At 33.3% G+C, this 23,746-nt stretch overlaps 1 protein-coding gene across 7 annotated transcripts; it reads right to left on the reverse strand.

Moving 5' to 3' along the window:
- Positions 1 to 140: 140 nt before the first annotated feature.
- Positions 141 to 17,157, reverse strand: LOC146914837 (uncharacterized). 7 transcript variants are annotated; one of them, XM_085717535.1, is made up of 11 exons: positions 17,088 to 17,155; positions 16,750 to 16,913; positions 13,616 to 13,665; positions 13,278 to 13,441; positions 10,144 to 10,193; positions 9,806 to 9,969; positions 6,820 to 6,869; positions 6,481 to 6,644; positions 3,347 to 3,396; positions 3,008 to 3,171; positions 141 to 220 (listed from the first exon to the last, which is right to left on the reverse strand). In XM_085717535.1, exons 4-8 carry the CDS (start codon positions 13,307 to 13,309, stop codon positions 6,632 to 6,634), a joined length of 309 nt encoding a protein of 102 aa, XP_085573661.1. In that variant the 5' UTR covers positions 13,310 to 13,441; positions 13,616 to 13,665; positions 16,750 to 16,913; positions 17,088 to 17,155; the 3' UTR covers positions 141 to 220; positions 3,008 to 3,171; positions 3,347 to 3,396; positions 6,481 to 6,631. The 7 variants fall into 7 exon arrangements, with proteins under 7 accessions (XP_085573661.1, XP_085573662.1, XP_085573663.1 ...); XM_085717536.1 differs by having other exon boundaries at positions 141 to 231; XM_085717537.1 differs by lacking the exons at positions 141 to 220; positions 3,008 to 3,171; positions 3,347 to 3,396 and adding an exon at positions 3,614 to 3,693.
- Between the last annotated feature and the right edge of the window lie 6,589 nt (positions 17,158 to 23,746).

Genomic DNA, 23,746 nt, shown 5'->3' on the forward strand with positions numbered 1-23,746 from the left:
GGACATTGTATTCTTTTCAGATACAAGGAGTTAAAAACCATAGCAGGAAAGAATTGGAAAGAACAAAAATTCTATACTAAGCAGTCAAAAAGAAAAAAGGGTATAGATGCAAATGGGAAGAGAGGCAAATTAAGCATTCTTACCTAAAAACTGCATCAATCATTGTAGCATCCAAACTTGAAAGATCCAAGTCTAACTCTTGACTATCAAATTCAAAGGCCTACAGGCAAGCTGAAATATTTAACCACTATCAATCGATTTTCGCGACATGGGTCATTAAGGCACATTCTTATGCTCTCAATTTACCGAATTTAAAACCAACAAGCGTAAAATATCAAGTTTCGTATCAACTGACAAGTTCAACCTTCGTTATCAAACTTCAAAACAAGGGTCATAAAGGCGCATTGTCATACTTCCAAATTACCGAATTTAGAATTAACTATGCTTTAAAATCAAGTTTCACATCAACTGACATAGAGGGACAAGTTCAACCTTATAATAAAGTTTCCAATTTTCGCGTCAAGGGTCATCAAAAAACATTATAATAGAAGACAAAACTCATACTTCCAAATTAAAGTTTAAAAACGTCTATGCTCAAATATCGCATTTTCGCGTCAAGTGTCCTCGAAACAAAATATTATCTTTCCTATTTATCAAATTTATAATAAACTAGGTTCAAATCATTTTCGGATTGAGCATCTTTGAGCCACATTCTCATACTTCCAGTTTACCGATATCCAAAAGAACTCGGCTTAAAAATCATGTTTCGCATCAAGGGACATCAAGGTACAAGTTCAACCTTCTCATTTATCATTTTTGTAACCATAAATGCTAAAATATCATTTTCGGGACAAGAGTCATCGAGACACAATATGATAGTAGAGAAAACGCAAGTGTTCAATTTACCAAATTTAAAACAAAATAAGTTCAAATATCATGTTTCACAAAAAGGGACGTTAAGGGACAAGTTCAAACTTCCCATTTATCAAAATTGTAACCATATAGGCTAAAATCTCATTTTCGCAACAAGGGTCATTTCAATAGTTTCATTTTACCGAATTTAAAACCAAATAGGTTCAAATATCATGTTTTAAATCAAGGGACATTGAGGGACAAGTTCAACCTTCATATTTATCAAAATTGTAACCATATAGGCTCAAATCTCGTTTTCACGACAAGCGACATTCCAATACTTTCATTTTACCGAATACGAAACCAAAAAGTTCTTATATCATGTTTCGCATCAAGGAACATCGAGGGACATGTTTAGCCTTCGTATTTATCAAACTTGTAACCATATCAGCAAAAATCTCGTTTTTGCGACAAGGGTCATCTCATTACTCTCTATTTACCAAATTTAAAGCCAAATAGGTTCAAATATTATGTTACGCATCAAAGGCAATCAAGGGACAAATTCAACATTGATATTTATCAAGCTTTTAACCATATAGACTAAAATCTCATTTTTGCGACAAGGATCATTCCAATACTTTCATTTTACCGAATACAAAACCAAATAGGTTCACATATCATGTTTCATATTAAGGAACATCAAGGGACAAGTTCAACCTATATCAAACTTCTAACCATATAGGCTAAAATCTCATTTTCCTGACACAGTCATTCCAATACTTTCATTTTACCGAATACAAAACAAAATAGGTTCTCATAACATGTTTCGCATCAAGGGATAAGTTCAAACATCCCATTCATCAAACTTGTAGGCATATATACCAAAATCTCATTTTCGCGACAAGGGTCATTCCAATTCTTTCATTTTACCGAATACAAAACCAAATAGGTTCACATATCACGTTTGCATCCAGGGACATCAAGTGACAAGTTCAAACTTCCCATTTATCAAACTTGTAGGCATATATACCAAAATCTCATTTTCGCGACAAGGGTCATTCCAATACTTTCATTTTACCGAATACAAAACCAAATAGGTTCACATATCACGTTTGCATCTAGGGACATCAAGGGACAAGTTCAAACTTCCCATTTATCGAACTTGTAGGCCTATAGACCAAAATCTCATTTTCGCGACAAGGGTCATTCCAATACTTTCATTTTACCGAATACAAAACCAAATAGGTTCACATATCATGTTTGCATCCAGGGACATCAAGGGACAAGTTCAAACTTCCCATTTATCAAACTTGTAGGCATATAGACCAAAAACTCATTTTCGCGACATGGGTCATTCCAATACTTTCATTTTATCGAATATGAAACCAAATAGGTTCACATATCATGTTTCGCATCAAAGGATATCGAGGGACATGGTCAACATTCATATTTATCAAACTTGTAACCATATAAGATAAAATCTCGTTTTCGCGACAAGGGTCATCTCATTACTTTCAGTTTACCGAATTTAAAACCAAATATTAAAACCTAATATCATGTTTCGCATCAAAGGACATCGAAGGACAAGTTCAACCTTCAAATTCATCAAACTTGTAACCATATAGGCCAAAATCTCATTTTCGCGACAAAGGTCATTCCAATACTTAGATTTAACCGAATACAAAACCAAATAGGTTCACATCATGTTTTAAATCAAGGGACACGTTCAACCTTCCCATTTATCAAACTTGTAACCGTAAAGGATAAAATCGCGTTTTCGCGACAACGGGCCATCCCAATACTTTATATTTGCCGAATTTACAACCAAATAGGTTCAAATATTATGTTACGCATCAAGGGACTTCTAGGGACAAGTTCAAACTTACAATTTATCAAACATGTAACCATAAAAGCTAAAATCTCATTTTCGCGGGAAATAGAAGACATAAATCAATAAGATAAAAAGAAAAAACAACAAAGTTATAAACCCAAAAGACAATCGATAAAAAATAAAAATAATAAACATACGAAAGAGATTATATTTTGACGACAAAATTCAATATCTCGAAAACTAAAAAACAAATGGTAAAAGATGAATAAAGCGAGATGTTGCGATGATTAAAGAAATTAAATTTACAAGAGTGACACGACTAACCTTGAGAAGACCATATTGAATGATTGATCCATCAATCAAGAAGCTTCGTATTTCTTCCCATTTGTTGCATTGTCTTCCTACATTGTTTGATCCAGACGATAAATAGGAAAGCCAAGAAAATACTTTGTTGCAGAGGCATCCGTCCCATTTTTTACACAGCCTTACTACATCAGTAATTATTAACGACAGATGATGTTCAGATTTCAAAAAATGCAAAAATAATGTATGTATTAAATAGTAACAATAGAGTCACTAACATTCAAGGACTTCACATTACATTAGACATATTTCCTTAGTTGAAAAAAAACGTGTTCACACAGAGGAGAAAATGATGTATACCTGGAGCGCAACACTTGCGCCACATTTTCTTCATGGTCGAAATATAATAACTGTGGAAAGATGATTATTCAACACCATTAAAAAATATCATTTATAAATCTAACATACTAATAATTGCATAATTGCAGGACATTGTATTCTTTTCAGATACAAGGAGTTAAAAACCATAGCAGGAAAGAATTGGAAAGAACAAAAATTCTATACTAAGCAGTCAAAAAGAAAAAAGGGTATAGATGCAAATGGGAAGAGAGGCAAATTAAGCATTCTTACCTAAAAACTGCATCAATCATTGTAGCATCCAAACTTGAAAGATCCAAGTCTAACTCTTGACTATCAAATTCAAAGGCCTACAGGCAAGCTGAAATATTTAACCACTATCAATCGATTTTCGCGACATGGGTCATTAAGGCACATTCTTATGCTCTCAATTTACCGAATTTAAAACCAACAAGCGTAAAATATCAAGTTTCGTATCAACTGACAAGTTCAACCTTCGTTATCAAACTTCAAAACAAGGGTCATAAAGGCGCATTGTCATACTTCCAAATTACCGAATTTAGAATTAATTATGCTTTAAAATCAAGTTTCACATCAACTGACATAGAGGGACAAGTTCAACCTTATAATAAAGTTTCCAATTTTCGCGTCAAGGGTCATCAAAAAACATTATAATAGAAGACAAAACTCATACTTCCAAATTAAAGTTTAAAAACGTCTATGCTCAAATATCGCATTTTCGCGTCAAGTGTCCTCGAAACAAAATATTATCTTTCCTATTTATCAAATTTATAATAAACTAGGTTCAAATCATTTTCGGATTGAGCATCTTTGAGCCACATTCTCATACTTCCAGTTTACCGATATCCAAAAAAACTCGGCTTAAAAATCATGTTTCGCATCAAGGGACATCAAGGTACAAGTTCAACCTTCTCATTTATCATTTTTGTAACCATAAATGCTAAAATATCATTTTCGGGACAAGAGTCATCGAGACACAATATGATAGTAGAGAAAACGCAAGTGTTCAATTTACCAAATTTAAAACAAAATAAGTTCAAATATCATGTTTCACAAAAAGGGACGTTAAGGGACAAGTTCAAACTTCCCATTTATCAAAATTGTAACCATATAGGCTAAAATCTCATTTTCGCAACAAGGGTCATTTCAATAGTTTCATTTTACCGAATTTAAAACTAAATAGGTTCAAATATCATGTTTTAAATCAAGGGACATTGAGGGACAAGTTCAACCTTCATATTTATCAAAATTGTAACCATATAGGCTCAAATCTCGTTTTCACGACAAGCGACATTCCAATACTTTCATTTTACCGAATACGAAACCAAAAAGTTCTTATATCATGTTTCGCATCAAGGAACATCGAGGGACATGTTTAGCCTTCGTATTTATCAAACTTGTAACCATATAAGCAAAAATCTCGTTTTTGCGACAAGGGTCATCTCATTACTCTCTATTTACCAAATTTAAAGCCAAATAGGTTCAAATATTATGTTACGCATCAAAGGCAATCAAGGGACAAATTCAACATTGATATTTATCAAGCTTTTAACCATATAGACTAAAATCTCATTTTTGCGACAAGGATCATTCCAATACTTTCATTTTACCGAATACAAAACCAAATAGGTTCACATATCATGTTTCATATTAAGGAACATCAAGGGACAAGTTCAACCTATATCAAACTTCTAACCATATAGGCTAAAATCTCATTTTCCTGACACAGTCATTCCAATACTTTCATTTTACCGAATACAAAACAAAATAGGTTCTCATATCATGTTTCGCATCAAGGGATAAGTTCAAACATCCCATTCATCAAACTTGTAGGCATATATACCAAAATCTCATTTTCGCGACAAGGGTCATTCCAATTCTTTCATTTTACCGAATACAAAACCAAATAGGTTCACATATCACGTTTGCATCCAGGGACATCAAGTGACAAGTTCAAACTTCCCATTTATCAAACTTGTAGGCATATATACCAAAATCTCATTTTCGCGACAAGGGTCATTCCAATACTTTCATTTTACCGAATACAAAACCAAATAGGTTCACATATCACGTTTGCATCTAGGGACATCAAGGGACAAGTTCAAACTTCCCATTTATCGAACTTGTAGGCCTATAGACCAAAATCTCATTTTCGCGACAAGGGTCATTCCAATACTTTCATTTTACCGAATACAAAACCAAATAGGTTCACATATCATGTTTGCATCCAGGGACATCAAGGGACAAGTTCAAACTTCCCATTTATCAAACTTGTAGGCATATAGACCAAAAACTCATTTTCGCGACATGGGTCATTCCAATACTTTCATTTTACCGAATATGAAACCAAATAGGTTCACATATCATGTTTCGCATCAAAGGATATCGAGGGACATGGTCAACATTCATATTTATCAAACTTGTAACCATATAAGATAAAATCTCGTTTTCGCGACAAGGGTCATCTCATTACTTTCAGTTTATCGAATTTAAAACCAAATATTAAAACCAAATATCATGTTTCGCATCAAAGGACATCGAAGGACAAGTTCAACCTTCAAATACATCAAACTTGTAACCATATAGGCCAAAATCTCATTTTCGCGACAAAGGTCATTCCAATACTTGGATTTAACCGAATACAAAACCAAATAGGTTCACATCATGTTTTAAATCAAGGGACACGTTCAACCTTCCCATTTATCAAACTTGTAACCGTAAAGGATAAAATCGCGTTTTCGCGACAACGGGCCATCCCAATACTTTATATTTGCCGAATTTACAACCAAATAGGTTCAAATATTATGTTACGCATCAATGGACTTCTAAGGACAAGTTCAAACTTACAATTTATCAAACATGTAACCATAAAAGCTAAAATCTCATTTTCGCGGGAAATAGAAGACATAAATCAATAAGACAAAAAGAAAAAACAACAAAGTTATAAACCCAAAAGACAATCGATAAAAAATAAAAATAATAAACATACGAAAGAGATTATATTTTGACGACAAAATTCAATATCTCGAAAACTAAAAAACAAATGGTAAAAGATGAATAAAGCGAGATGTTGCGATGATTAAAGAAATTAAATTTACAAGAGTGACACGACTAACCTTGAGAAGACCATATTGAATGATTGATCCATCAATCAAGAAGCTTCGTATTTCTTCCCATTTGTTGCATTGTCTTCCTACATTGTTTGATCCAGACGATAAATAGGAAAGTCAAGAAAATACTTTGTTGCAGAGGCATCCGTCCCATTTTTTACACAGCCTTACTACATCAGTAATTATTAACGACAGATAATGTTCAGATTTCAAAAAATGCAAAAATAATGTATGTATTAAATAGTAACAATAGAGTCACTAACATTCAAGGACTTCACATTACATTAGACATATTTCCTTAGTTGAAAAAAAACGTGTTCACACAGAGGAGAAAATGATGTATACCTGGAGCGCAACACTTGCGCCACATTTTCTTCATGGTCGAAATATAATAACTGTGGAAAGATGATTATTCAACACCATTAAAAAATATCATTTATAAATCTAACATACTAATAATTGCATAATTGCAGGACATTGTATTCTTTTCAGATACAAGGAGTTAAAAACCATAGCAGGAAAGAATTGGAAAGAACAAAAATTCTATACTAAGCAGTCAAAAAGAAAAAAGGGTATAGATGCAAATGGGAAGAGAGGCAAATTAAGCATTCTTACCTAAAAATTGCATCAATCATTGTAGCATCCAAACTTGAAAGATCCAAGTCTAACTCTTGACTATCAAATTCAAAGGCCTCCAGGCAAGCTGAAATATTTAACCACTATCAATCGATTTTCGCGACATGGGTCATTAAGGCACATTCTTATGCTTTCAATTTACCGAATTTAAAACCAACAAGCCTAAAATATCAAGTTTCGTATCAACTGACAAGTTCAACCTTCGTTATCAAACTTCAAAACAAGGGTCATAAAGGCGCATTGTCATACTTCCAAATTACCGAATTTAGAATTAACTATGCTTTAAAATCAAGTTTCACATCAACTGACATAGAGGGACAAGTTCAACCTTATAATAAAGTTTCCAATTTTCGCGTCAAGGGTCATCAAAAAACATTATAATAGAAGACCAAACTCATACTTCCAAATTAAAGTTTAAAAACGTCTATGCTCAAATATCGCATTTTCGCGTCAAGTGTCCTCGAAACAAAATATTATCTTTCCTATTTATCAAATTTATAATAAACTAGGTTCAAATCAATTTCGGATTGAGCATCTTTGAGCCACATTCTCATACTTCCAGTTTACCGATATCCAAAAAAACTCGGCTTAAAAATCATGTTTCGCATCAAGGGACATCAAGGTACAAGTTCAACCTTCTCATTTATCATTTTTGTAACTATAAATGCTAAAATATCATTTTCGGGACAAGAGTCATCGAGACACAATATGATAGTAGAGAAAACGCAAGTGTTCAATTTACCAAATTTAAAACAAAATAAGTTCAAATATCATGTTTCACAAAAAGGGACGTTAAGGGACAAGTTCAAACTTCCCATTTATCAAAATTGTAACCATATAGGCTAAAATCTCATTTTCGCAACAAGGGTCATTTCAATAGTTTCATTTTACCGAATTTAAAACCAAATAGGTTCAAATATCATGTTTTAAATCAAGGGACATTGAGGGACAAGTTCAACCTTCATATTTATCAAAATTGTAACCATATAGGCTCAAATCTCGTTTTCACGACAAGCGACATTCCAATACTTTCATTTTACCGAATACGAAACCAAAAAGTTCTTATATCATGTTTCGCATCAAGGAACATCGAGGGACATGTTTAGCCTTCGTATTTATCAAACTTGTAACCATATAAGCAAAAATCTCGTTTTTGCGACAAGGGTCATCTCATTACTCTCTATTTACCAAATTTAAAGCCAAATAGGTTCAAATATTATGTTACGCATCAAAGGCAATCAAGGGACAAATTCAACATTGATATTTATCAAGCTTTTAACCATATAGACTAAAATCTCATTTTTGCGACAAGGATCATTCCAATACTTTCATTTTACCGAATACAAAACCAAATAGGTTCACATATCATGTTTCATATTAAGGAACATCAAGGGACAAGTTCAACCTATATCAAACTTCTAACCATATAGGCTAAAATCTCATTTTCCTGACACAGTCATTCCAATACTTTCATTTTACCGAATACAAAACCAAATAGGTTCTCATATCATGTTTCGCATCAAGGGATAAGTTCAAACATCCCATTCATCAAACTTGTAGGCATATATACCAAAATCTCATTTTCGCGACAAGGGTCATTCCAATACTTTCATTTTACCGAATACAAAACCAAATAGGTTCACATATCACGTTTGCATCCAGGGACATCAAGTGACAAGTTCAAACTTCCCATTTATCAAACTTGTAGGCATATATACCAAAATCTCATTTTTGCGACAAGGGTCATTCCAATACTTTCATTTTACCGAATACAAAACCAAATAGGTTCACATATCATGTTTGCATCCAGGGACATCAAGGGACAAGTTCAAACTTCCCATTTATCAAACTTGTAGGCATATAGACCAAAAACTCATTTTCGCGACATGGGTCATTCCAATACTTTCATTTTACCGAATATGAAACCAAATAGGTTCACATATCATGTTTCGCATCAAAGGATATCGAGGGACATGGTCAACATTCATATTTATCAAACTTGTAACCATATAAGATAAAATCTCGTTTTCGCGACAAGGGTCATCTCATTACTTTCAGTTTACCGAATTTAAAACCAAATATTAAAACCTAATATCATGTTTCGCATCAAAGGACATCGAAGGACAAGTTCAACCTTCAAATTCATCAAACTTGTAACCATATAGGCCAAAATCTCATTTTCGCGACAAAGGTCATTCCAATACTTAGATTTAACCGAATACAAAACCAAATAGGTTCACATCATGTTTTAAATCAAGGGACACGTTCAACCTTCCCATTTATCAAACTTGTAACCGTAAAGGATAAAATCGCGTTTTCGCGACAACGGGCCATCCCAATACTTTATATTTGCCGAATTTACAACCAAATAGGTTCAAATATTATGTTACGCATCAAGGGACTTCTAGGGACAAGTTCAAACTTACAATTTATCAAACATGTAACCATAAAAGCTAAAATCTCATTTTCGCGGGAAATAGAAGACATAAATCAATAAGATAAAAAGAAAAAACAACAAAGTTATAAACCCAAAAGACAATCGATAAAAAATAAAAATAATAAACATACGAAAGAGATTATATTTTGACGACAATATTCAATATCTCGAAAACTAAAAAACAAATGGTAAAAGATGAATAAAGCGAGATGTTGCGATGATTAAAGAAATTAAATTTACAAGAGTGACACGACTAACCTTGAGAAGACCATATTGAATGATTGATCCATCAATCAAGAAGCTTCGTATTTCTTCCCATTTGTTGCATTGTCTTCCTACATTGTTTGATCCAGACGATAAATAGGAAAGCCAAGAAAATACTTTGTTGCAGAGGCATCCGTCCCATTTTTTACACAGCCTTACTACATCAGTAATTATTAACGACAGATGATGTTCAGATTTCAAAAAATGCAAAAATAATGTATGTATTAAATAGTAACAATAGAGTCACTACATTCAAGGACTTCACATTACATTAGACATATTTCCTTAGTTGAAAAAAAACGTGTTCACACAGAGGAGAAAATGATGTATACCTGGAGCGCAACACTTGCGCCACATTTTCTTCATGGTCGAAATATAATAACTGTGGAAAGATGATTATTCAACACCATTAAAAAATATCATTTATAAATCTAACATACTAATAATTGCATAATTGCAGGACATTGTATTCTTTTCAGATACAAGGAGTTAAAAACCATAGCAGGAAAGAATTGGAAAGAACAAAAATTCTATACTAAGCAGTCAAAAAGAAAAAAGGGTATAGATGCAAATGGGAAGAGAGGCAAATTAAGCATTCTTACCTAAAAACTGCATCAATCATTGTAGCATCCAAACTTGAAAGATCCAAGTCTAACTCTTGACTATCAAATTCAAAGGCCTCCAGGCAAGCTGAAATATTTAACCACTATCAATCGATTTTCGCGACATGGGTCATTAAGGCACATTCTTATGCTTTCAATTTACCGAATTTAAAACCAACAAGCCTAAAATATCAAGTTTCGTATCAACTGACAAGTTCAACCTTCGTTATCAAACTTCAAAACAAGGGTCATAAAGGCGCATTGTCATACTTCCAAATTACCGAATTTAGAATTAACTATGCTTTAAAATCAAGTTTCACATCAACTGACATAGAGGGACAAGGTCAACCTTATAATAAAGTTTCCAATTTTCGCGTCAAGGGTCATCAAAAAACATTATAATAGAAGACAAAACTCATACTTCCAAATTAAAGTTTAAAAACGTCTATGCTCAAATATCGCATTTTCGCGTCAAGTGTCCTCGAAACAAAATATTATCTTTCCTGTTTATCAAATTTATAATAAACTAGGTTCAAATCAATTTCGGATTGAGCATCTTTGAGCCACATTCTCATACTTCCAGTTTACCGATATCCAAAAAAACTCGGCTTAAAAATCATGTTTCGCATCAAGGGACATCAAGGTACAAGTTCAACCTTCTCATTTATCATTTTTGTAACCATAAATGCTAAAATATCATTTTCGGGACAAGAGTCATCGAGACACAATATGATAGTAGAGAAAACGCAAGTGTTCAATTTACCAAATTTAAAACAAAATAAGTTCAAATATCATGTTTCACAAAAAGGGACGTTAAGGGACAAGTTCAAACTTCCCATTTATCAAAATTGTAACCATATAGGCTAAAATCTCATTTTCGCAACAAGGGTCATTTCAATAGTTTCATTTTACCGAATTTAAAACCAAATAGGTTCAAATATCATGTTTTAAATCAAGGGACATTGAGGGACAAGTTCAACCTTCATATTTATCAAAATTGTAACCATATAGGCTCAAATCTCGTTTTCACGACAAGCGACATTCCAATACTTTCATTTTACCGAATACGAAACCAAAAAGTTCTTATATCATGTTTCGCATCAAGGAACATCGAGGGACATGTTTAGCCTTCGTATTTATCAAACTTGTAACCATATAAGCAAAAATCTCGTTTTTGCGACAAGGGTCATCTCATTACTCTCTATTTACCAAATTTAAAGCCAAATAGGTTCAAATATTATGTTACGCATCAAAGGCAATCAAGGGACAAATTCAACATTGATATTTATCAAGCTTTTAACCATATAGACTAAAATCTCATTTTTGCGACAAGGTTCATTCCAATACTTTCATTTTACCGAATACAAAACCAAATAGGTTCACATATCATGTTTCATATTAAGGAACATCAAGGGACAAGTTCAACCTATATCAAACTTCTAACCATATAGGCTAAAATCTCATTTTCCTGACACAGTCATTCCAATACTTTCATTTTACCGAATACAAAACCAAATAGGTTCTCATATCATGTTTCGCATCAAGGGATAAGTTCAAACATCCCATTCATCAAACTTGTAGGCATATATACCAAAATCTCATTTTCGCGACAAGGGTCATTCCAATACTTTCATTTTACCGAATACAAAACCAAATAGGTTCAGATATCACGTTTGCATCCAGGGACATCAAGTGACAAGTTCAAACTTCCCATTTATCAAACTTGTAGGCATATATACCAAAATCTCATTTTTGCGACAAGGGTCATTCCAATACTTTCATTTTACCGAATACAAAACCAAATAGGTTCACATATCACGTTTGCATCTAGGGACATCAAGGGACAAGTTCAAACTTCCCATTTATCGAACTTGTAGGCCTATAGACCAAAATCTCATTTTCGCGACAAGGGTCATTCCAATACTTTCATTTTACCGAATACAAAACCAAATAGGTTCACATATCATGTTTGCATCCAGGGACATCAAGGGACAAGTTCAAACTTCCCATTTATCAAACTTGTAGGCATATAGACCAAAAACTCATTTTCGCGACATGGGTCATTCCAATACTTTCATTTTACCGAATATGAAACCAAATAGGTTCACATATCATGTTTCGCATCAAAGGATATCGAGGGACATGGTCAACATTCATATTTATCAAACTTGTAACCATATAAGATAAAATCTCGTTTTCGCGACAAGGGTCATCTCATTACTTTCAGTTTACCGAATTTAAAACCAAATATTAAAACCTAATATCATGTTTCGCATCAAAGGACATCGAAGGACATGTTCAACCTTCAAATTCATCAAACTTGTAACCATATAGGCCAAAATCTCATTTTCGCGACAAAGGTCATTCCAATACTTGGATTTAACCGAATACAAAACCAAATAGGTTCACATCATGTTTTAAATCAAGGGACACGTTCAACCTTCCCATTTATCAAACTTGTAACCGTAAAGGATAAAATCGCGTTTTCGCGACAACGGGCCATCCCAATACTTTATATTTGCCGAATTTACAACCAAATAGGTTCAAATATTATGTTACGCATCAAGGGACTTCTAGGGACAAGTTCAAACTTACAATTTATCAAACATGTAACCATAAAAGCTAAAATCTCATTTTCGCGGGAAATAGAAGACATAAATCAATAAGATAAAAAGAAAAAACAACAAAGTTATAAACCCAAAAGACAATCGATAAAAAATAAAAATAATAAACATACGAAAGAGATTATATTTTGACGACAATATTCAATATCTCGAAAACTAAAAAACAAATGGTAAAAGATGAATAAAGCGAGATGTTGCGATGATTAAAGAAATTAAATTTACAAGAGTGACACGACTAACCTTGAGAAGACCATATTGAATGATTGATCCATCAATCAAGAAGCTTCGTATTTCTTCCCATTTGTTGCATTGTCTTCCTACATTGTTTGATCCAGACGATAAATAGGAAAGCCAAGAAAATACTTTGTTGCAGAGGCATCCGTCCCATTTTTTACACAGCCTTACTACATCAGTAATTATTAACGACAGATGATGTTCAGATTTCAAAAAATGCAAAAATAATGTATGTATTAAATAGTAACAATAGAGTCACTACATTCAAGGACTTCACATTACATTAGACATATTTCCTTAGTTGAAAAAAAACGTGTTCACACAGAGGAGAAAATGATGTATACCTGGAGCGCAACACTTGCGCCACATTTTCTTCATGGTCGAAATATAATAACTGTGGAAAGATGATTATTCAACACCATTAAAAAATATCATTTATAAATCTAACATACTAATAATTGCATAATTGCAGGACATTGTATTCTTTTCAGATACAAGGAGTTAAAAACCATAGCAGGAAAGAATTGGAAAGAACAAAAATTCTATACTAAGCAGTCAAAAAGAAAAAAGGGTATAGATGCAAATGGGAAGAGAGGCAAATTAAGCATTCTTACCTAAAAACTGCATCAATCATTGTAGCATCCAAACTTGAAAGATCCAAGTCTAACTCTTGACTATCAAATTCAAAGGCCTCCAGGCAAGCTGAAATATTTAACCACTATCAATCGATTTTCGCGACATGGGTCATTAAGGCACATTCTTATGCTTTCAATTTACCGAATTTAAAACCAACAAGCCTAAAATATCAAGTTTCGTATCAACTGACAAGTTCAACCTTCGTTATCAAACTTCAAAACAAGGGTCATAAAGGCGCATTGTCATACTTCCAAATTACCGAATTTAGAATTAACTATGCTTTAAAATCAAGTTTCACATCAACTGACATAGAGGGACAAGGTCAACCTTATAATAAAGTTTCCAATTTTCGCGTCAAGGGTCATCAAAAAACATTATAATAGAAGACAAAACTCATACTTCCAAATTAAAGTTTAAAAACGTCTATGCTCAAATATCGCATTTTCGCGTCAAGTGTCCTCGAAACAAAATATTATCTTTCCTGTTTATCAAATTTATAATAAACTAGGTTCAAATCAATTTCGGATTGAGCATCTTTGAGCCACATTCTCATACTTCCAGTTTACCGATATCCAAAAAAACTCGGCTTAAAAATCATGTTTCGCATCAAGGGACATCAAGGTACAAGTTCAACCTTCTCATTTATCATTTTTGTAACCATAAATGCTAAAATATCATTTTCGGGACAAGAGTCATCGAGACACAATATGATAGTAGAGAAAACGCAAGTGTTCAATTTACCAAATTTAAAACAAAATAAGTTCAAATATCATGTTTCACAAAAAGGGACGTTAAGGGACAAGTTCAAACTTCCCATTTATCAAAATTGTAACCATATAGGCTAAAATCTCATTTTCGCAACAAGGGTCATTTCAATAGTTTCATTTTACCGAATTTAAAACCAAATAGGTTCAAATATCATGTTTTAAATCAAGGGACATTGAGGGACAAGTTCAACCTTCATATTTATCAAAATTGTAACCATATAGGCTCAAATCTCGTTTTCACGACAAGCGACATTCCAATACTTTCATTTTACCGAATACGAAACCAAAAAGTTCTTATATCATGTTTCGCATCAAGGAACATCGAGGGACATGTTTAGCCTTCGTATTTATCAAACTTGTAACCATATAAGCAAAAATCTCGTTTTTGCGACAAGGGTCATCTCATTACTCTCTATTTACCAAATTTAAAGCCAAATAGGTTCAAATATTATGTTACGCATCAAAGGCAATCAAGGGACAAATTCAACATTGATATTTATCAAGCTTTTAACCATATAGACTAAAATCTCATTTTTGCGACAAGGTTCATTCCAATACTTTCATTTTACCGAATACAAAACCAAATAGGTTCACATATCATGTTTCATATTAAGGAACATCAAGGGACAAGTTCAACCTATATCAAACTTCTAACCATATAGGCTAAAATCTCATTTTCCTGACACAGTCATTCCAATACTTTCATTTTACCGAATACAAAACCAAATAGGTTCTCATATCATGTTTCGCATCAAGGGATAAGTTCAAACATCCCATTCATCAAACTTGTAGGCATATATACCAAAATCTCATTTTCGCGACAAGGGTCATTCCAATACTTTCATTTTACCGAATACAAAACCAAATAGGTTCAGATATCACGTTTGCATCCAGGGACATCAAGTGACAAGTTCAAACTTCCCATTTATCAAACTTGTAGGCATATATACCAAAATCTCATTTTTGCGACAAGGGTCATTCCAATACTTTCATTTTACCGAATACAAAACCAAATAGGTTCACATATCACGTTTGCATCTAGGGACATCAAGGGACAAGTTCAAACTTCCCATTTATCGAACTTGTAGGCCTATAGACCAAAATCTCATTTTCGCGACAAGGGTCATTCCAATACTTTCATTTTACCGAATACAAAACCAAATAGGTTCACATATCATGTTTGCATCCAGGGACATCAAGGGACAAGTTCAAACTTCCCATTTATCAAACTTGTAGGCATATAGACCAAAAACTCATTTTCGCGACATGGGTCATTCCAATACTTTCATTTTACCGAATATGAAACCAAATAGGTTCACATATCATGTTTCGCATCAAAGGATATCGAGGGACATGGTCAACATTCATATTTATCAAACTTGTAACCATATAAGATAAAATCTCGTTTTCGCGACAAGGGTCATCTCATTACTTTCAGTTTACCGAATTTAAAACCAAATATTAAAACCTAATATCATGTTTCGCATCAAAGGACATCGAAGGACATGTTCAACCTTCAAATTCATCAAACTTGTAACCATATAGGCCAAAATCTCATTTTCGCGACAAAGGTCATTCCAATACTTGGATTTAACCGAATACAAAACCAAATAGGTTCACATCATGTTTTAAATCAAGGGACACGTTCAACCTTCCCATTTATCAAACTTGTAACCGTAAAGGATAAAATCGCGTTTTCGCGACAACGGGCCATCCCAATACTTTATATTTGCCGAATTTACAACCAAATAGGTTCAAATATTATGTTACGCATCAAGGGACTTCTAGGGACAAGTTCAAACTTACAATTTATCAAACATGTAACCATAAAAGCTAAAATCTCATTTTCGCGGGAAATAGAAGACATAAATCAATAAGATAAAAAGAAAAAACAACAAAGTTATAAACCCAAAAGACAATCGATAAAAAATAAAAATAATAAACATACGAAAGAGATTATATTTTGACGACAAAATTCAATATCTCGAAAACTAAAAAACAAATGGTAAAAGATGAATAAAGCGAGATGTTGCGATGATTAAAGAAATTAAATTTACAAGAGTGACACGACTAACCTTGAGAAGACCATATTGAATGATTGATCCATCAATCAAGAAGCTTCGTATTTCTTCCCATTTGTTGCATTGTCTTCCTACATTGTTTGATCCAGACGATAAATAGGAAAGCCAAGAAAATACTTTGTTGCAAAGGCATCCGTCCCATTTTTTACACAGCCTTACTACATCAGTAATTATTAACGACAGATGATGTTCAGATTTCAAAAAATGCAAAAATAATGTATGTATTAAATAGTAACAATAGAGTCACTACATTCAAGGACTTCACATTACATTAGACATATTTCCTTAGTTGAAAAAAAACGTGTTCACACAGAGGAGAAAATGATGTATACCTGGAGCGCAACACTTGCGCCACATTTTCTTCATGGTCGAAATATAATAACTGTGGAAAGATGATTATTCAACACCATTAAAAAATATCATTTATAAATCTAACATACTAATAATTGCATAATTGCAGGACATTGTATTCTTTTCAGATACAAGGAGTTAAAAACCATAGCAGGAAAGAATTGGAAAGAAAAAAAATTCTATACTAAGCAGTCAAAAAGAAAAAAGGGTATAGATGCAAATGGGAAGAGGGGCAAATTAAGCATTCTTACCTAAAAACTGCATCAATCATTGTAGCATCCAAACTGGAAAGATCCAAGTCTAACTCTTGACTATCAAATTCAAAGGCCTGCAGGCAAGCTGAAATATTTAACCACTATCAATCGATTTTCGCGACAAGGGTCATTAAGGCACATTCTTATGGTTTCAATTTACCGAATTTAAAACCAACAAGCCTAAAATATCAAGTTTCGTATCAACTGACAAGTTCAACCTTCGTTATCAAACTTCAAAACAAGGGTCATAAAGGCGCATTGTCATACTTCCAAATTACCGAATTTAGAATTAACTATGCTTTAAAATCAAGTTTCACATCAACTGACATAGAGGGACAAGCTCAACCTTATAATAAAGTTTCCAATTTTCGCGTCAAGGGTCATCAAAAAACATTATAATAGAAGACAAAACTCATACTTCCAAATTAAAGTTTAAAAACGTCTATGCTCAAATATCGCATTTTCGCGTCAAGTGTCCTCGAAACAAAATATTATCTTTCCTATTTATCAAATTTATAATAAACTAGGTTCAAATCATTTTCGGATTGAGCATCTTTGAGCCACATTCTCATACTTCCAGTTTACCGATATCCAAACAAACTCGGCTTAAAAATCATGTTTCGCATCAAGGGACATCAAGGTACAAGTTCAACCTTCTCATTTATCATTTTTGTAACCATAAATGCTAAAATATCATTTTCGGGACAAGAGTCATCGAGACACAATATGATAGTAGAGAAAACGCAAGTGTTCAATTTACCAAATTTAAAACAAAATAAGTTCAAATATCATGTTTCGCAAAAAGGGACGTTAAGGGACAAGTTCAAACTTCCCATTTATCAAAATTGTAACCATATAGGCTAAAATCTCATTTTCGCAACAAGGGTCATTTCAATAGTTTCATTTTACCGAATTTAAAACCAAATAGGTTCAAATATCATGTTTTAAATCATGGGACATCGAGGGACAAGTTCAACCTTCATATTTATCAAAATTGTAACCATATAGGCTCAAATCTCGTTTTCACGACAAAGGACATTCCAATACTTTCATTTTACCGAATACGAAACCAAAAAGTTCTCATATCATGTTTCGCATCAAGGAACATCGAGGGACATGTTTAGCCTTCGTATTTATCAAACTTGTAACCATATAAGCAAAAATCTCGTTTTTGCGACAAGGGGCATCTCATTACTCTCTATTTACCAAATTTAAAGCCAAATAGGTTTAAATATTATGTTACGCATCAAAGGACATCAAGGGACAAATTCAACATTGATATTTATCAAGCTTTTAACCATATAGGCTAAAATCTCATTTTTGCGACAAGGATCATTCCAATACTTTCATTTTACCGAATACAAATAGGTTCACATATCATGTTTCGCATCAAGGGATAAGTTCAAACATCCCATTCATCAAACTTGTAGGCATATATACCAAAATCTCATTTTCGCGACAAGGGTCATTCCAATACTTTCATTTTACCGAATATAAAACCAAATAGGTTCACATATCACGTTTGCATCCAGGGACATCAAGTGACAAGTTCAAACTTCCCATTTATCAAACTTGTAGGCATATATACCAAAATCTCATTTTCGCGACAAGGGTCATTCCAATACTTTCATTTTACCGAATTCAAAACCAAATAGGTTCACATATCACGTTTGCATCTAGGGACATCAAGGGACACGTTCAAACTTCCCATTTATCGAACTTGTAGGCCTATAGACCAAAATCTCATTTTCGCGACAAGGGTCATTCCAATACTTTCATTTTACCGAATACAAAACCAAATAGGTTCACATATCATGTTTGCATCCAGGGACATCAAGGGACAAGTTCAAACTTCCAATTTATCAAACTTGTAGGCATATAGACCAAAAACTCATTTTCGCGACATGGGTCATTCCAATACTTTCATTTTACCGAATATGAAACCAAATAGGTTCACATATCATGTTTCGCATCAAAGGATATCGAGGGACATGGTCAACATTCATATTTATCAAACTTGTAACCATATAAGATAAAATCTCTTTTTCGCGACAAGGGTCATCTCATTACTTTCAGTTTACCGAATTTAAAACCAAATATTAAAATCTAATATCATGTTTCGCAGCAAAGGACATCGAAGGACAAGTTCAACCTTCAAATTCATCAAACTTGTAACCATATAGGCCAAAATCTCATTTTCGCGACAAAAGTCATTCCAATACTTGGATTTAACCGAATACAAAACAAAATAGGTTCGCATCATGTTTTAAATCAAGGGACACGTTCAACCTTCCCATTTATCAAACTTGTAACCGTAAAGGATAAAATCGCGTTTTCGCGACAACGGGTCATCCCAATACTTTGTATTTGCCGAATTTACAACCAAATAGGTTCAAATATTATGTTACGCATCAAGGGACTTCTAGGGACAAGTTCAAACTTCCAATTTATCAAACATGTAACCACAAAAGCTAAAATCTCATTTTCGCGGCAAATAGAAGACATAAATCAATAAGATAAAAAGAAAAAACAAAAAAGTTATAAACCCAAAAGACAATCAATAAAAAATAAAAATAATAAACATAGAAAGAGATTATATTTTGACGACAAAATTCAATATCTCGAAAACTAAAAAACAAATGGTAAAAGATGAATAAAGCGAGATGTTGCGATGATTAAAGAAATTAAATTTACAAGAGTGACACGACTAACCTTGAGAAGACCATATTGAAGCTTCGTATTTCTTCCCATTTGTTGCATTGTCTTCCTACATTGTTTGATCCAGACGATAAATAGGAAAGCCAAGAAAATACTTTGCTGCAGAGACATCCGTCCCATTTTTTACACAGCCTTACTACATCAGTAATTATTAACGACAGATGATGTTCAGATTTCAAAAAATGCAAAAATAATGTATGTATTAAATAGTAACAATAGAGTCACTACATTCAAGGACTTCACATTACATTAGACATATTTCCTTAGTTGAAAAAAAACGTGTTCACACAGAGGAGAAAATGATGTATACCTGGAGCGCAACACTTGCGCCACATTTTCTTCATGGTCGAAATATAATAACTGTGGAAAGATGATTATTCAACACCATTAAAAAATATCATTTATAAATCTAACATACTAATAATTGCATAATTGCAGGACATTGTATTCTTTTCAGATACAAGGAGTTAAAAACCATAGCAGGAAAGAATTGGAAAGAAAAAAAATTCTATACTAAGCAGTCAAAAAGAAAAAAGGGTATAGATGCAAATGGGAAGAGGGGCAAATTAAGCATTCTTACCTAAAAACTGCATCAATCATTGTAGCATCCAAACTGGAAAGATCCAAGTCTAACTCTTGACTATCAAATTCAAAGGCCTGCAGGCAAGCTGAAATATTTAACCACTATCAATCGATTTTCGCGACAAGGGTCATTAAGGCACATTCTTATGGTTTCAATTTACCGAATTTAAAACCAACAAGCCTAAAATATCAAGTTTCGTATCAACTGACAAGTTCAACCTTCGTTATCAAACTTCAAAACAAGGGTCATAAAGGCGCATTGTCATACTTCCAAATTACCGAATTTAGAATTAACTATGCTTTAAAATCAAGTTTCACATCAACTGACATAGAGGGACAAGCTCAACCTTATAATAAAGTTTCCAATTTTCGCGTCAAGGGTCATCAAAAAACATTATAATAGAAGACAAAACTCATACTTCCAAATTAAAGTTTAAAAACGTCTATGCTCAAATATCGCATTTTCGCGTCAAGTGTCCTCGAAACAAAATATTATCTTTCCTATTTATCAAATTTATAATAAACTAGGTTCAAATCATTTTCGGATTGAGCATCTTTGAGCCACATTCTCATACTTCCAGTTTACCGATATCCAAACAAACTCGGCTTAAAAATCATGTTTCGCATCAAGGGACATCAAGGTACAAGTTCAACCTTCTCATTTATCATTTTTGTAACCATAAATGCTAAAATATCATTTTCGGGACAAGAGTCATCGAGACACAATATGATAGTAGAGAAAACGCAAGTGTTCAATTTACCAAATTTAAAACAAAATAAGTTCAAATATCATGTTTCCCAAAAAGGGACGTTAAGGGACAAGTTCAAACTTCCCATTTATCAAAATTGTAACCATATAGGCTAAAATCTCATTTTCGCAACAAGGGTCATTTCAATAGTTTCATTTTACCGAATTTAAAACCAAATAGGTTCAAATATCATGTTTTAAATCATGGGACATCGAGGGACAAGTTCAACCTTCATATTTATCAAAATTGTAACCATATAGGCTCAAATCTCGTTTTCACGACAAAGGACATTCCAATACTTTCATTTTACCGAATACGAAACCAAAAAGTTCTCATATCATGTTTCGCATCAAGGAACATCGAGGGACATGTTTAGCCTTCGTATTTATCAAACTTGTAACCATATAAGCAAAAATCTCGTTTTTGCGACAAGGGGCATCTCATTACTCTCTATTTACCAAATTTAAAGCCAAATAGGTTTAAATATTATGTTACGCATCAAAGGACATCAAGGGACAAATTCAACATTGATATTTATCAAGCTTTTAACCATATAGGCTAAAATCTCATTTTTGCGACAAGGATCATTCCAATACTTTCATTTTACCGAATACAAATAGGTTCACATATCATGTTTCGCATCAAGGGATAAGTTCAAACATCCCATTCATCAAACTTGTAGGCATATATACCAAAATCTCATTTTCGCGACAAGGGTCATTCCAATACTTTCATTTTACCGAATATAAAACCAAATAGGTTCACATATCACGTTTGCATCCAGGGACATCAAGTGACAAGTTCAAACTTCCCATTTATCAAACTTGTAGGCATATATACCAAAATCTCATTTTCGCGACAAGGGTCATTCCAATACTTTCATTTTACCGAATTCAAAACCAAATAGGTTCACATATCACGTTTGCATCTAGGGACATCAAGGGACACGTTCAAACTTCCCATTTATCGAACTTGTAGGCTTATAGACCAAAATCTCATTTTCGCGACAAGGGTCATTCCAATACTTTCATTTTACCGAATACAAAACCAAATAGGTTCACATATCATGTTTGCATCCAGGGACATCAAGGGACAAGTTCAAACTTCCAATTTATCAAACTTGTAGGCATATAGACCAAAAACTCATTTTCGCGACATGGGTCATTCCAATACTTTCATTTTACCGAATATGAAACCAAATAGGTTCACATATCATGTTTCGCATCAAAGGATATCGAGGGACATGGTCAACATTCATATTTATCAAACTTGTAACCATATAAGATAAAATCTCTTTTTCGCGACAAGGGTCATCTCATTACTTTCAGTTTACCGAATTTAAAACCAAATATTAAAATCTAATATCATGTTTCGCAGCAAAGGACATCGAAGGACAAGTTCAACCTTCAAATTCATCAAACTTGTAACCATATAGGCCAAAATCTCATTTTCGCGACAAAGGTCATTCCAATACTTGGATTTAACCGAATACAAAACAAAATAGGTTCGCATCATGTTTTAAATCAAGGGACACGTTCAACCTTCCCATTTATCAAACTTGTAACCGTAAAGGATAAAATCGCGTTTTCGCGACAACGGGTCATCCCAATACTTTGTATTTGCCGAATTTACATCCAAATAGGTTCAAATATTATGTTACGCATCAAGGGACTTCTAGGGACAAGTTCAAACTTCCAATTTATCAAACATGTAACCACAAAAGCTAAAATCTCATTTTCGCGGCAAATAGAAGACATAAATCAATAAGATAAAAAGAAAAAACAAAAAAGTTATAAACCCAAAAGACAATCAATAAAAAATAAAAATAATAAACATAGAAAGAGATTATATTTTGACGACAAAATTCAATATCTCGAAAACTAAAAAACAAATGGTAAAAGATGAATAAAGCGAGATGTTGCGATGATTAAAGAAATTAAATTTACAAGAGTGACACGACTAACCTTGAGAAGACCATATTGAAGCTTCGTATTTCTTCCCATTTGTTGCATTGTCTTCCTACATTGTTTGATCCAGACGATAAATAGGAAAGCCAAGAAAATACTTTGCTGCAGAGACATCCGTCCCATTTTTTACACAGCCTTACTACATCAGTAATTATTAACGACAGATGATGTTCAGATTTCAAAAAATGCAAAAATAATGTATGTATTAAATAGTAACAATAGAGTCACTACATTCAAGGACTTCACATTACATTAGACATATTTCCTTAGTTGAAAAAAAACGTGTTCACACAGAGGAGAAAATGATGTATACCTGGAGCGCAACACTTGCGCCACATTTTCTTCATGGTCGAAATATAATAACTGTGGA

This window comes from Medicago sativa, chromosome 6, assembly GCF_051527215.1.
Source record: "Medicago sativa cultivar Bolivia chromosome 6, Bolivia_mono, whole genome shotgun sequence".
NCBI lineage: Eukaryota > Viridiplantae > Streptophyta > Magnoliopsida > Fabales > Fabaceae > Medicago > Medicago sativa.